The sequence below is a fragment of the Crocodylus siamensis genome, chromosome 2 (assembly GCF_052110815.1).
Source record: "Crocodylus siamensis isolate JL-2025a chromosome 2, ASM5211081v1, whole genome shotgun sequence".
NCBI lineage: Eukaryota > Metazoa > Chordata > Crocodylia > Crocodylidae > Crocodylus > Crocodylus siamensis.
In genome coordinates, this window is record NC_143396.1 from 236999192 (window position 1) to 237013645 (window position 14454).

The window sequence follows — 14454 nt, forward strand, 5'->3', positions numbered from 1 at the left end:
CAGTAATGAATGAAGTGGTCTTTCACACTCTTTGGAATCCTTTTACATGAATAATGCTATATTCTATGCAGATAGGAAGAAATCATCCAATTTTTTTTGTTGAGAGTAGAGTACTAGTAGAGAACAGACAAGTACCCTTCTCTGTCTCATGTTCTAGTCATGAAATAACACTTTCTTCGCATTGCCTAGAAGTGCTGTCTCTGTATTTTTGTATGTTTCAGTGTAATTCAATAAAAAATGTGTCTGAAAGCTATCGGCACCTAAGAATTCAATTGCTTATATGAAATGAGAGTCTCAATCTAATTTTTAGTGGGACAAAGATCGACATCAGAGAAGCCAGAATCATAACTGGCACAAAGTGAAAGCAGCAGGGTTGCATAGGTATTGGAATGAACTACTCCCTCACACTTTCATACAAGCAAGTTTAAAAAAGAAATGACGGGCTATAGCAGTGTGCTTTTATTGCTACTTCTATGTCCAACCCATTGTGTGGGTAACATAGATGAGTCTAGTCTCCATGGCCTTTCTTCAGTGCTGAATTTCCTTTCAAAATCTTTCAGATGTGCCCTTAGTTTTCATTTTTAAAGTCTTGGCTGGTAGACATATTAAGAGGAAAAAATCATATTCTTACCCTTTTTAAAAAACTAGGAGACAAGCTAATATATATTGTTAGCACTGGGCATAAAACGAGTTGCTAGTGAGACAAGCCTTCAGCATCTAAATGAGGGGCAGGCAATTATTTTGGGCAGAGGGCTGCTTACTGAGTTTTGGCAAGCCATCAAGGGCCACATGACAGGCAGCCCAAGGCATATAAATATTAATTTCTACATTTTTAAGGGACCCGCGGGCCAGATAGAATGGCCTGGCAGGCCACATCTGGCCCCCGGGCCGCATTTTGCCCACCCCTGATCTAAATCCTCAGCATTTCAAGTTTGATTTATTTCGGGGTGCTCAACCTCTGGCAGGTGGGCCAAATGAGGCCCATGGAGTCATAGGTATCTGGGGTGGGGTTCTCCCTGGATTAGGAAATTTGGCAGCAGGGGAGTGGTGGCAGTAAATATGGCCATTCTCCCCTGATGCCAAAATTCCCAAACCCTGCCCAACAGCTTGGGACCAGGTAGGTCACATCCCATTCCCCCACCCCTGCAAAGCTGCATGGGGCTAGGCCATGTCCCCTTTCCCCTATGGGGCCAACTTGGGATCAGCTCAAGACCCCATCCCCCTTCCCTCCCCCCACAGGGTTGGGTCAAGCCTCCAACTCCCCATGGTGCCAGGTTGGGGTTGGGCCACACCCCCTCCCCATATGGCCAGGTAGGAGCTGGGTGCCCCCTGCTACCCTCTCCTGGATGGGGCCCTGTTATGACCACCCCATAAGGGATCGGGACCATCAGCCGGATCCAGACTGCAGGCAGCCTGGGCACTGCCCATCTGGCTCCCTGGAGCACCACTGATTTATTTTTTCAAACTGCCATTATAGCATTTACACAGGAAAAATGTAAATAAAACTTGAGATTTTTCCTTCTATTAATTGTGGAAGGGCAGGGGGGAGTGACAAATCTCATTTAAAGACTTTATTGAAGTAGCTGTGGTAAATGATGGTGCCATTGCTTGTCTCTGTGTCTCATTATCATAATTTAAGCATTCTTATTAGAAGGAACCACAGAAGACAGGGTAAAGTACAATAAATCCAGAAAGAGTTGGAAACTTAGGAAAGGGGGAGAAAATAAAACAATAGACATGGACTGGAGAAGATGTTTTATTTATTTGTTACTAGCAATTAAAATGACATACAAAATACCAGGAAGAAAAAAAACCCCTTCAATTCTGTTCAGTTATAAAGTAATTAGAAAGTAATTAGAACTTCATTTTTAAACTAAGTTTTGCTTTGTGATATAGAGCATGAAATACTGCAGCCTTAGGTTATATAGTCCATGGTTTTTAGAGTAAAGCAGGCATTTAAATACATATTGTGGCTGATATTAAATATTTGGTATAATTAGAAGTCAGCAGAACTTTTGACTTTCAATCAATAACTAGCAATTCATAAAAGTTCTTTGTATAAAATTTACATTTTTCTTTCTTGTCTATGGGGGTTCCTTTGTGATTTAAGCATAGATAACTCACTGTTCCATTATGTACATTTTAAATTCTTGACAAATTTTGCTGCAGAACGTGTTAACTTCTACAAAAATGTTAAATAAAAGAGCCCAAAATATCTGTTTGCTCTCCACAGAGTGTAGGGATTGAACAGCTTGTGGTGAAATCTTGGCTTTATAGAGGTCAATAGAACTTATGTCATTGACTTCATTGTAGGTCAGGATTTCACACTTAGCTGAATGTCTGTTCACTGAACAGAAACAATAACTTGTATAAAACTTCAGCAAGGTTTCAGATTGGCTTTTCTTTTTCACCTATAAAACCAACTCAGAAAAACTCATTTAAAGGAAAACAACCCCCTTATATCAATGAAAAAGGCTTTGTATTAATAATAACATTAAATATCCATAACTTTCTGTTTAACTATTCACATTCCACACAGTGGAAATTTACCCCCTGTAATTCCAGATTTTAGTTTTTAAAATCCATGAAGAAATGTGTCAGAACTTCTAAGTAGGAGGATGCCAGATGCAATTTGTATATTTCAATAATATGAATCAATGAATTGCAATCTCTTACTGTTACAGATGGAGACCTTGTTGTGGATCTTACAGTAAAAAACTATTGAATGCAGAAATGTAGGATATGTATGACCCATAATTGTGTGAAGCATTGCGTAACAGCTGTGGCTTTTACATAAAATGACTGCACATAGTATGATATGCCACTATGCATTTTCCCTTTTGGAAAAAAATATCAATATTAATAACAGAATTGTCTTTTTTATGGTTCAGCTGGATAGAAATACATTTGGGGTCATTGGACTGTGGATCACTGTGACGTTAGGGCTCAGACTCTCCTCTGTTATGAGGCACTAGGAACGAAGAAGCAGTTACACACATATTGGCCAACTGTGACCCAAGTGTACATTTTCTGTGATTCTAGGAGGAAAGACAGCCAAATCACAGACTGTATCCTCAGAGTAATCAATGCCCTACTATAGAAACCTCTTGTGTTTAACTTCTCGCTCATATTAGTGATGTACCAGCAATATCCAAATGGAGGGACTGGATGCATGTACACATAGGCTAATGCACATTAAAGCACATCTTAATTCATATTAAATCACCACAAAAATGGTGTGCTTTCGCTAATGTGCATTAAAATAGGCTAAAGTGCCTTTTTTCTAGTACCTTACACTGGAGGTACTAAATGTAACACTCATTAGCAAAAGTGCATTAAAGAATGTGTAGACACGCTCACTGATCCTGAAATTAATCCTATTTTAGGGTCTAATCCTGACCCAGTGAAGTCAGAGGGAACAGGACTTGACCTTTAACTGATGTTAGATCACAACTGAGGTATGCTCTTTGTTTTCCATCCAAAAGCCAAAAGGCAGGCATGTAATTTGGTATGCTAACCAACACAACCTGCCTAACCAACACAAATAAGCGCTCCAGAATGAAACACAAATAAGCACTCCAGAATGAGCCAGGAGTTAAAGCAGCAGTGTAGAGGAACTATCTATTTCTACAACTGTCCTGGGAGCAGTGTGGATAATATTGCAAGACATTTTTGAACTCCTGAGGGCAGTGGTGCAACTAGGGCAGGGCAACCCAGGTAGCTGCCCCAGGCATCAACTGACTGTGGAGGGTGCAGAAATAAAACAGTTGCCGCATGATCATGATGGCAGTTGTGGGAACCAGAAATTGCTGCTGCTCCTGGCTGTGGCAACTGCCCCAGGCAGCCACTGCAGAGTTGGGTTCTACATCCCCTGGCCTGTCCTGAACTTCTTTCCCTAAGGGAAAAAAGCAGTGATAACCTCTACAGGTGGAACCTGTGGAGTTTTAAGAGTTACTGGGTCCACCCTTATGGCTTTTTCCACAGGAGGGGAGCATTTAGCCCTTAATTGTTAGGAAATTCTCTTTACTTAGTCCAAATTCTGTTTAAATGCAAGTCTGTGGTAAAGGATATAAAAAGAGGATTACTGCTGGCAAGGCTCTGCAGCTCTTTTTCAACAAACTGCATGCCTGTGGCAGAGCTAAAATAACAATAACAATGCAATGTTTACTAGTCATGGATGTCATTTCTTTTGTCTCTTGTGTGGTTATTGCATTTTCAGTCACATGATGCTTGTTTTAATTTTTGCTTTGCTTTTTATGTGCTAAATTACTGCCATTTTGGACCTGGTGCTGTCTACTGCGATTTTTGTGATATGTACATTTTCTCTGTGTGCGAGAGTGCAGATACACACAATAGAAGCCCTCAGTGTGTGTAGATGTGTAAATACCCATGTATGTAACTAGATACTTTTTATAGAGAGAGATGTACATTACTAGCACATTACAGACACATACATAAATATATATATATATATATATATATATATATATATATATATATATATATAAAGAACTGTTATCTGAAGTATAAGACCATAAATAAATCAAGAGAGTCTAGAGACATAAGAGTGGATCAGGATTGATTTAGAATGTCATTGGCATTCAGAAGTGTTTTATAGCCCCGTTTATAATTTCTCTTTATTTTACATGTACACATGGAAATACCTATAAATTAAAGCAAAATGTAGCAGAAGAAAAGTGTTTCTTTTCCCTTTATCTTTCTCTTAAGTTCTGTCACTTCCCTTTCTCTTCTTTTTTTCCTTGCACCTACTAATTCTTAGCCTAGTTCTTTCTAGCTCTCTGTAACTGTGTTTTCTCACTGTCTATGTCATCTTCCGGTCTACTTACCCACTCATTCTGTCAAAACCACTTGTTTTTTTCCTTAACAGAAGATGCAGATAGAATTAGTACAACTGTTATTTTCAGTCAGGTTTTACCACAGGCTGCACCCCTTTTAACATTCTATTTTTATATTCTTTAGGAATAAAAACTCATACTTGGGATCTTATTTCCCCCAATGTGATACTTCTTTTAATATAGAGAAGGTAAATAATGCAGTGTCCAGTGAAGCATTTGCAAAAGCCACAGCTGCACTTTTCCCATTGAACAGGGAGAGTGTCAATGCTACTAAGAATCCTAATGCATGTGTGTAATATTGAACCTCTGGATTTGTAAGTTTTTAAGTGGTATTTCACACCTCAATTAAAATGCAAACATTCATATTCTTTTGTATAGTCTCACTTACTCTCTTTACCCCTCTCTCACACATTCACAAACCCTTTTCCTCCCCCCTCCCATTTCTTCCCTCCCCTAAACCATGTTTTAAGTGATTCACTATGGTTCCTTTCTATTGAGTCCACCCCAGAAGATACGGTAGTTATGCCACTCACTCTTAAACTGGCACCGGCTGCCTAAGCCTAGTGTCACAGGTGAAATAGTTAACTCAGTCTAGTCCAAATCTATAGATATACACCGACACTCTTTGACGCGTGTGATCCTTTTCTTCTTTCTAGGGGGCTGAAGTTCAGGACAATTGAGTGTAACGGTCATAGCGGTGAATTTCTTAGGCTTGCAGAAGGAACAGGATTGGAAAGAACCTTCCTCTTTGTGGACATGCCTTGGGATGTAGAAAGAATTGCATTGACCATAGCAGAATCTGTTGATAATGGTACGACTGTTGCAGCCTTCTTCATGGATAGTTTGTTTGAGGGGTTGAGTTTTACACCAATCCCGCTTTAGGTATTTTCGCTCAGTGACATGTAATGCCTCCTGACTAGACTCCAGCACCTCTTCAGCTGGCATTGATGTGCCCTTTCCCCGATCTCGGTTCCTAGAACCTGATTGCTGCTGTGTCTGTGTTTGCTCTGAATCATTGGGCTGATCCTTGTCAGGAGGAGGGATAGCACCTTGAGATCCACGGTTCCTCTTTCTTCCCTCTCCTGTGGGTAACAGAAGTCCAAGCAGAAGAAGAGCACCAACAGCATATACTGTTCGGCCCATCCTATATAGAAAAGGGATGAGAAAATACAACATAACTTGTAGATTTCATACAAAATCTATAGAAATAAAGAATACAATATGTTTTCTGTTCTAAGGAAAAAGTATACCAAAGAAGTCATCTTCCCAGTTGTTCACAGCTGGAGACATACTTTGGACTTATATTTTACAGGTCTGTACAACTCCACATAATGGCCTGAATTCACAGGCAAAACTAAATAAGGCCTTGTACAGACTTTCAATTTCTCCTGGGAGAGTCACTGCTCTCCCAGAAGAAACCATGAGTGTACAGATGTTCAAACTTTTTTCCTCAGAGTAAAAATGGCCAGTCCAGGAGAAAAACAACCTGAGTACAGTTGGGATGAAATTATTTCTAGGAGAGTTTTTGCTGGGAAAGTGAATGTCTGTAGAGGCTGACAACACAGGCTCACCATGGTCTGTCTGGATTAGCCAACAGGGGATGCCCTATGCACTGCTGTCATCTGTTGCAAGGCACCCTAAGGGAATCTGCAAAATGTGCGCACAGGCCTTCCCTCCTCCCCCACCAGCTGTACAGTGTCAACACTGCAAGCTCTCCACTCTTCAGGGCCTCAGCATTTGAATGTCTATACATGTGGCTCTGCAAAAGTTTTTCTACCATGAGAACAAACCTGGGAGAAGGTTCTCTCAGGTTATTTGTATTTGTGTACACAGCCTAAGTCTAATTTGCAAGGAGTCTAATTTTCAGTTGCATACATCTTTCTCCACTCCCTTTCCCCAGGCACATTATACTAATTAAGGAGCCTGATTTTCCTATATAATTTTGACACTGATGGGGTTACTTTACAGTAGAAAGGCGCTTGTACCAACCCAGACTCCAGTACACAGCATCTCTACATTTGGCCAACTGAGGCTCAGTGCAACAGAGTCAAGGTAGAAACCTGCATACCATGAAAGGCAGCTAATGCAACCAAATTAAAAAAAAAAAATAGGGCAATCTCTCTCAAAGTGTACTTTCTTCCAGGTTCTTCTGGCTTCTTGGCATGTTATACAAAGAAACTCCTTTATACAATAGTAAAAAAGTCTATACACCTCTAAATTTTAGTCAGTATATTTAATATGATGTGGCACTCTTATAAATGAAGACTGTTACGTCTTCCATCATTTACATCAGTCCTAAAGGTGTACTTTATCTAATTTTTCCAAGCAGGTGGATCAGACGTGGACACTAGACCTTACTTGAACTAGATCCATTTCGCCATCCACCCATAAAAAGAAATTCAGCAGCTCTCTCTCATCTTCCAAGGATCCACAAGCTTAGATCAGGAATTGAAGGATGTGCCAACACCCTGGGACTTGTTTGAGTTGCAGGACAGAAGAGTTTGAAAGAGGCCATGAGAAGTCAGAAAATGCTTCCACAAAAGACACAAGCATAAAAATTGCTAAAAAGAAGAAAGATGCTGGAACTTGGAGAGGAGAGCACAGGTTACAGAGAAGACGACTTTGGAAGCTGCAACAGGAAGCCATTCTGTTTGCATATGGCTGGACTGGTAACATCTCTGTAAATAGTTTTCTTAATAAAGAACAGATTAGTATTAGAAACACAAAGTCCTGTTCATGTTATTAGACAGCAAGAGAGGGTACACCCCTGTGATGTTCATTCTACTTGCCCTGCCTGAAGCCAAAGTAGGTCAAACAAAAAACCGAACACACGCCTACATTATAAGGGTTATCTTGACAGCCGTGAAAAGGTAAAGGCTGAATATCACTGCCAGAAAATACGTGTATTAGTTTCCTAGTTACTGGAACTTTTCAAACACGTGGAAAGCATTTGTTTTAATGTTCACAAGCCACCCTGCTCAAGGAACAAAGGGACTGGGAATCACTGATTTTGTTTGGGAAAGTGCCATAGAAAGTCTGAATTTATTTAAACTTGTTTGGTTAAATAATCCTATTATTTTATTTCAAGTGTTAGTGTACAATGAATTTCAGATAGGCACAATGAAGAAGTATATTCATTGAGGTTTATGTTTCAGTCTGTGCTTGTATTTGAAAGGAGATTTGTACATAAATGGACAGATATACTACCAAATAACATTATTACTGGATCCTAAGGAAAATGTGGAAGGGCTATTTTCTATATTTAACTATAATATTAAATATTCTGTTTAGAACATTCAAGTTTAAGGCTCCGACACAAACCAAGAAAAAAGTTGGGAATTCTAATTGAAGGCTAACCATGCCTAATTTCAAGTGTTAGTTTGGACTTCACATTTCTTGGCTTTCTTCAGTTTCTATTACAACCTTAATGTTATTTAAACAAGTTTTGTCTTTAAAATACTTTTTGAAAACTGAAACAACTCATTTTCTCAGGAGACCAGAATGACTCCATCCAAGTTTACTCCCATCTCTTGGGTGACTGTATACCCACACTGTATTTAGAAAACATTTAATGTGCATGATATTTACTCAACATGGTGCCAGAGCCTTAACAAAAACCAAGGCATTGCCTGCAATAGAAGAAAGAAAAAAAAGACAAAAAAAAAAAAAGACTAGTTCCTAAGCAGCACCAGGAAACTATGGGTATTTGCTTAGTACTACGTACTTCCATTAATTTTAGTGCTGGAATAGACCCAGAGTATCATATTTATATTTAAAATCTGTCATTTATACTTCACCATATTTCTTTAAGACCCTGTTAATGACAATTCCAGTTTGTCCTGCGGGGCCAAATCCTGCAAATATTTGCTACCACGTGTAGTCAGTTACTTCAGTGGGATTGTTCCACACTTGTGGATGCTATGATCTGGAATCAGGAAAGCATCTCAATTCAGAAAAGCACTCAAACTAGTGCTCAATGTAAGGTAATATAAGTGCTGACCTGATATGGGGTCTGCGTTCGGTAGTAATTTTTTGCCAGATCAGACTTTCTTAGGTTGTGATCAACACTGTAAGTGCAGCTCATTTCCATCCATCCACCAGACAAGCTCTGACTGCCAGCACACACAAAAATGCAGACCTAGCTCTCTAGTCACTCTTTGTCCTATCCACTTGCTTGATAGAGAGAGCATCTTAAGTGCAGTATGTACACTCTGCATAGGACCTGGACCCAATAAAATGCAGCCATGTGAAGAAGGATTATTCTTCCACATGATCCCATGTTTAGACCAGAACCTTTTAATGTTCCATGAACCAAGGTTTCACTGAATGTTTTTTTTTATCCAGTTCCTAAATTCTACTCTTGCAGCAAGTTGGAATGGGTAAGAGTGTGTAAAATGAAGAAGCTAAATTGATTATTTCATAATTGACATTTGCTCAAAAAATCTTTTTTTAAATAAGGGGGCTGCATAAGTCTACTGAAGCTGTGCACGTGAGTTATGCACCAGGAGGTGTGAAAATGAGCTATGCAGAATTGGGCCGTGAAATTTTAGTCAAATTTCTGCAACATTTTTAGGAGAAAGTTAAACAGCACTCAAGCTATTGCAGAAACACTGGCACAAACAAATAATTGAACTGCAAAATCTCCTTAGCAAATTGAGGACTACTACCAAAAAAAAAAAAAAGTTCACTCCAGCTTCCTAATATCAGCCCTACACTATATATTAAGATAATGTAACAAAATATTTGAAGATCAATTCCTTCTTTGTGTACCTGCCACAACTCAAATACAGAGTCAACTGAAAATCTTAAATCCAAGAAAGTTTCTCTCATTGTTTTTCACAGAAGCAGGATTGAGTTCTAATATTAATCTTTTGCATATATATGGTGCTTTAGACTTTCTACAGCTAAATCTGCCACAACAGTTCAAGGAGCTTCACAGATGAGCGAAAAAGCATCAGTTCTCTAGAAATAATCTATAATTCCTCTATTTTACTGTATAAAGTATAACTGTAAGATTTTTAGTTTACATGTTTCTGACTACAGCTTGAAGATCTCAAGCAATCAATTTTTCAAGGTACTTTTGTTTCCATTGTGAACTTGTGAAAAGTACTAAAATAGAGCAATGCAGCTTGCTTAAAAATCATATGTGAAATTCTTGTTCCAGTGGCAAAATTCTTATTGACCTGAAGAGGCCTGAAATTTTAGCCGCTGAGTGTATCTAACAAGAAAATACTATAGCTAATTGTGGGCTTAGGCATTTACAGAGAGATCACAAAAAATTATTCACAGAAGATGCGATTTAGACTTACCAAATGGTTCTCATCTAATAGCTAATGAATCAGATCACAACTTCTTGTCTGTTATGCAAATGAAGGAAGCTTATACCGGTTTCACTATTTGAGAGGATTTTATCATATATAGTAATATTCCTGCATAATTGTCAATGATCCACAGTTTAAGTACCAAACTCAGAAAAGCCAGGGAAGGGGCAATCTTCCATGGAGATAAGGAGACATAATATTTACTGTGGTCAGAATATAAAACCAGCACCTATATAACAGACACAATAACCAGCACCTGTACAGCAGACACAATAACATTTCAGGCAAGTTCTTTTTTGATTTTATTTTTTGGAAAACAGCTTCACAGAACGTCAACCTACTTTTCTAGCAGCAACTGTAATAGAACCAGAGAGTGAGAGAGACACTTCCGGTTAAACTGCTTTTGAAAATTTCACTCTTCTGAAAAAAGCATGAATTTGGTCTTCTGCTAGTCAATGTGGCTTCTCCCAAGAGAGTTGTCACACTGATTTCAACAGATTTTCTGGAAGTGAGGCCAAAGGGATTTGGCCACACATTCGTGGGAAGTACTGGTAGAATTTTGTTCTAGTGGATGGTAATGTATATTCAGAAGGGTAGCGCTGTGGAAAACTATTTGGGATTGTGACTTGCACAGCACAGTAAAAAGCAAATAGCTTGGCATAGCTACTCCCTGAGTTTTAGGAAGAAACAGAAGGTTCTGGCCATGGGTCCAAGCAACGGCTATGTGTGCTTTGGTTCCTTCTCAGAAACCCAAAAAAAAGAGGTTGAAGGAAAAGCCAGAAATGGCTCCTCGATAGTTCTGAGTATCTATCAACTTGTGACAGCCAAAGGCATCTGGGGATAAAGATTCAGGGCCACTGGAAACCCAGAAGTCACCCAGTGCCTTTCAAAACATAACTAATAAGCCTGGCACAGACAGACAGACAGCAATTAAAGGTCACTTAATCTGAAAGGATATATAAATACATCTTAATATATAGATTTAAGATGTTTACTCTTTGGTACCACTGAGTGGTCGTCTGTTAAATTCCCCCTACCTTTTCTACCTGGCACGCAGCAAGGCTAAGCACATAAGACTCACTCAGCATAAGTGTATCCATCTCGCTGGCAGAAAAAGAAGGAGGAAAGAACAGCTTCTCGGGGCGGGGGGAGGGCGGTGTTTGCAGTGTCCTGGGGGTGCTGTGGCTGAAGAGAGGCGCTCGCAGATGCCCAGCTTGAAGGGATGCTCTTGGCTTCGCCGCCGCGCCCCACTTGAGCCCCGTGCCGGCCCGCAGGGCTCCCCCAGGGCGGGCGGCCACGGCCGCTGCCTCGCGTGTCCGGCCCGCAGCTGCGGGGTGCGGTTCCCGCCAGGGACCTGCCTCATGGGCGAGAAGCCCCCGGCAGAGCGCCCGAGCGGGACCTGCGGGGGGCGAGGCCGCCGGTCCAGTGAAGCGGGGCCATGGCGAGCGGGGCGGGGCGGGGCAGGGCTGGGCAGGTGCCTGGTACCGGGGCAGCTCCTCATGTCAAGCCAGAGCCGCAAAGGCCCCGAGGATCCCGGCGGACGCGAGGGGCAGAGCCGGCGGCGCGGGGGAAGCGGCTGCCCAGAGCCCGAGCGCCGTGCCCGCCCGCAGCGGCGCGGGAGGTCCGGGCCCCGCACAGGTCCCGCTGCCCTGCAGGCGCGTCTTGCCCCGCGCCACCCCGAGGGCCGGGCACGGGGCTGGAGCCGAGGAGCAACACGTCCAGGCGCCGCCGGGACTGGGAGCTCGCCCGCGCCAGCCCAGCGGCCGCTCACCTGCAGGGCGCCTGCGTGTCCCGGCCGGTCTCGGCGGTGCTGGGCGCGGTCACAGGGCTGGGCGGCCGGGCGCTGCGCGGGGCTGGGAGCCTGGGGCTGCCAGCGAGTCCATATAGAGGGAGTCTCGGATCCTGCCTCCAAATTGCAGCAGCGCCGAGCTGTCTCCCATTTAAATGTCTGCCAGCTGAGAGCGGCGCTCCGAGCCCCTCCACATCATTGGCCAGGAGCCGCCGAAGCCCGCGTTATCCGCCCCCTTTAACACTTCCAGCGACTTCCACCAGGGAAAGCTCGCAGGCGGCTCCCGCAGGACCCACTCGGCCCCTTTCCTCTCTCAGCAGGCTCGGTGCGAAAGGTCACCCCCGAGGAATGCACAGAAAATCGCATTTGCCACCCCCATTAAAGGAGGCGAGCCGAGGACTGCGGGATGCTCCTCTCCCCCCTCGGGCCGCCGCCTGCCCGGACAGCCTTTGCCCACATGAACTCTCCGCTAGTCCCAGAGCAGCTCGTGCCCCATCCCTGCGCAGCTGGAGCTTGGGACTGCTGGCAGCGGGGCTGTGACGCGGGGTGCTGCAGGCCACTCGCATTAAGACCTTGCTCAAGGAAAGGCCTCCCGAGCTAGCCACTCCTCGTGCCTGCTGGCCAGGGCGCTCTGGAGGTAGGCACTGGCTTCTGCCTTCCCCAGATGTTGCAGCTGTGCAGGGCAGAGGAGAGCAGCAGGGGAGACTTAGGGAAAGCAAACTGGCCCCTTTCTAGTGCTTCTGAAAAGCCGGGGGCAATGTGCTGCGTCGGCAGCGTAATCCAGGGAGGCTCAAAGGGAAGGTTTCGGTTCGCAATTCTCCAGCATAAAAATGGACTCCCAAATAAGCCGTCTCTCTCCTACGCTCTAACCCGCAGGAAAAAGGCCAAGGCTGCCGTGAGGAATCAGGCGAACAAGCCAGATGAGTTTTGTTTCTGTAGCCAAGACAGGTCTGAGACCATGCAAGGCTGAATGAGGAAGATCCCAGCTCTGCTTGAGAGCAACTTGTCCCCCATGTATTCAGTCACCTTGGTGTCTAATAAGGATCTAAAATGAGAACTCCAGAGAGAGAGGCAGTGCCTCAATCCAAATAATCAAAAAGATAGTGTCTGCCTGCCTGCCTGCCCACAGGTGTGAGAGAGACAGGGTGGAGGTGGGTGAGGTGAACACTAATCTTGTCACTCTAATCAGTCACTATTTATAACTTACCTGCAGCCTCTAAATGTTCAGATCTTTCATAGCAATTATTCTCCTTTCTCTTCCTAGGACTGCTTAATAGCAAGGGGTGTGAAGCTGCTGGGGGAGAAGATTCATTAAGAATAAGAGCAGTCTCTAAACTGCCAGCTGACCTTTTGGCCCCCTAATTAAACAGAGAAGCTTTTGAGACAGCTGCTGCTTCCAGAGATGGGTAAAAACATAACCTCTGGGTCTGTACTTACAAAGCCCTTCCTGCTGGAATCCAAATGTGCTGGCAAATAACAAGAAACTTCTCCCTAACACTCAAGATTACAAAGGGCCTGATCCAAACCTGAATGGAGTCCAAGGAAAATTCCTATCAACTTCAGTGGTCATTGTATCGAGCCCATATTTCTCTTTCTACTCTCTGTCTATGTCTGTATATTATGCTATACACAAACTGTTAAAACTATTGAAGTCACAAAGTTGAACACTCCAAAGTCACAGAAAGGCAGAAATAAAGTTGTTTTGCGCATACCAGCTATGATATGGCCTTTAATGACATGATTACCTTTCCCTAGGATGCCTGCCACAATCTATACACAGGAAGGACAGTACCCTAGCTAGTCCAAATTTTGGTTTTTCCTCATTGGGCAGGCCTTATTGCACAATGTTCAAATCCTGCTCTGAAGATAGAAGCATTTATTTGCTTCTGTGGCTCTCCTCTCCATCTCTTCTCTGTTGTATTCACTCAAGCTTCAGAAAGTTAATGAATTTATCTATACAGCATCCTTTGGAAGTGAGTGGGTATTCTTCACCCCCTTTTACAGATGGAGAGGAGAGCCACAGAAAGTTTTATGATCAAAAGCACCCACTCGTAGAGTGCCAGAGCTGATTTTTCAGAGTATTTAGCATTAGATAGCTCTTCACCTGTTTTAAATGCTGCTAAGTGAGGAGGCTCACTTCTGCAAATCAGGCATTAAAGTTTCAGGTCAGAAAATGTGGCTCACACAATTAGTGACTGCTTATGAAAAGCGTGGTGTACTAGATGGCCTGTCTGGCATCTCCCTGGAACTCCGTGGCAGAGAAAAATCTAGAATCCAGTGCTCTTGGCCAAGCTAGCTATGGAACTTAAAATACACACAACATAGGAAGAGAGATTTGTTGACACGCTGTGACTACCTACGTTCACAGCTAAATTTCCATGGGGAAAAGAAATACAGGTGTAGGGAAGCTTTCTATTTTTTTATGCTTTTTCCACAAAGCACATAGATCTACATTTTACAAGGATCCAGTGTCCTTTCCTTGAGAAAG

The 14454-nt window shown here is 42.8% G+C and overlaps 1 protein-coding gene across 2 annotated transcripts; it reads right to left on the bottom strand.

Annotated features, from left to right (window-relative positions):
* Window positions 1–1743: 1743 nt before the first annotated feature.
* On the bottom strand, window positions 1744–12157 carry GREM1 (gremlin 1, DAN family BMP antagonist). Of its 2 annotated transcripts, none has more exons than XM_090033497.1 (2): window positions 11949–12157; window positions 1744–6000 (listed from the first exon to the last, which is right to left on the bottom strand). In XM_090033497.1, exon 2 carries the CDS (start codon window positions 5997–5999, stop codon window positions 5448–5450), a length of 552 nt encoding a protein of 183 aa, XP_089889623.1. In that variant the 5' UTR covers window position 6000; window positions 11949–12157; the 3' UTR covers window positions 1744–5447. The 2 variants fall into 2 exon arrangements, with proteins under 2 accessions (XP_089889623.1, XP_089889624.1); XM_090033498.1 differs by lacking the exon at window positions 11949–12157 and adding an exon at window positions 11259–11928.
* Window positions 12158–14454: the final 2297 nt, after the last annotated feature.

What these genes read in the sequence shown, in the direction of transcription:
- GREM1 (XM_090033497.1), bottom strand. Translation starts at nt 5,999, where the DNA reads ATGGGCCGAACAGTATATGCTGTTGGTGCTCTTCTTCTGCTTGGACTT.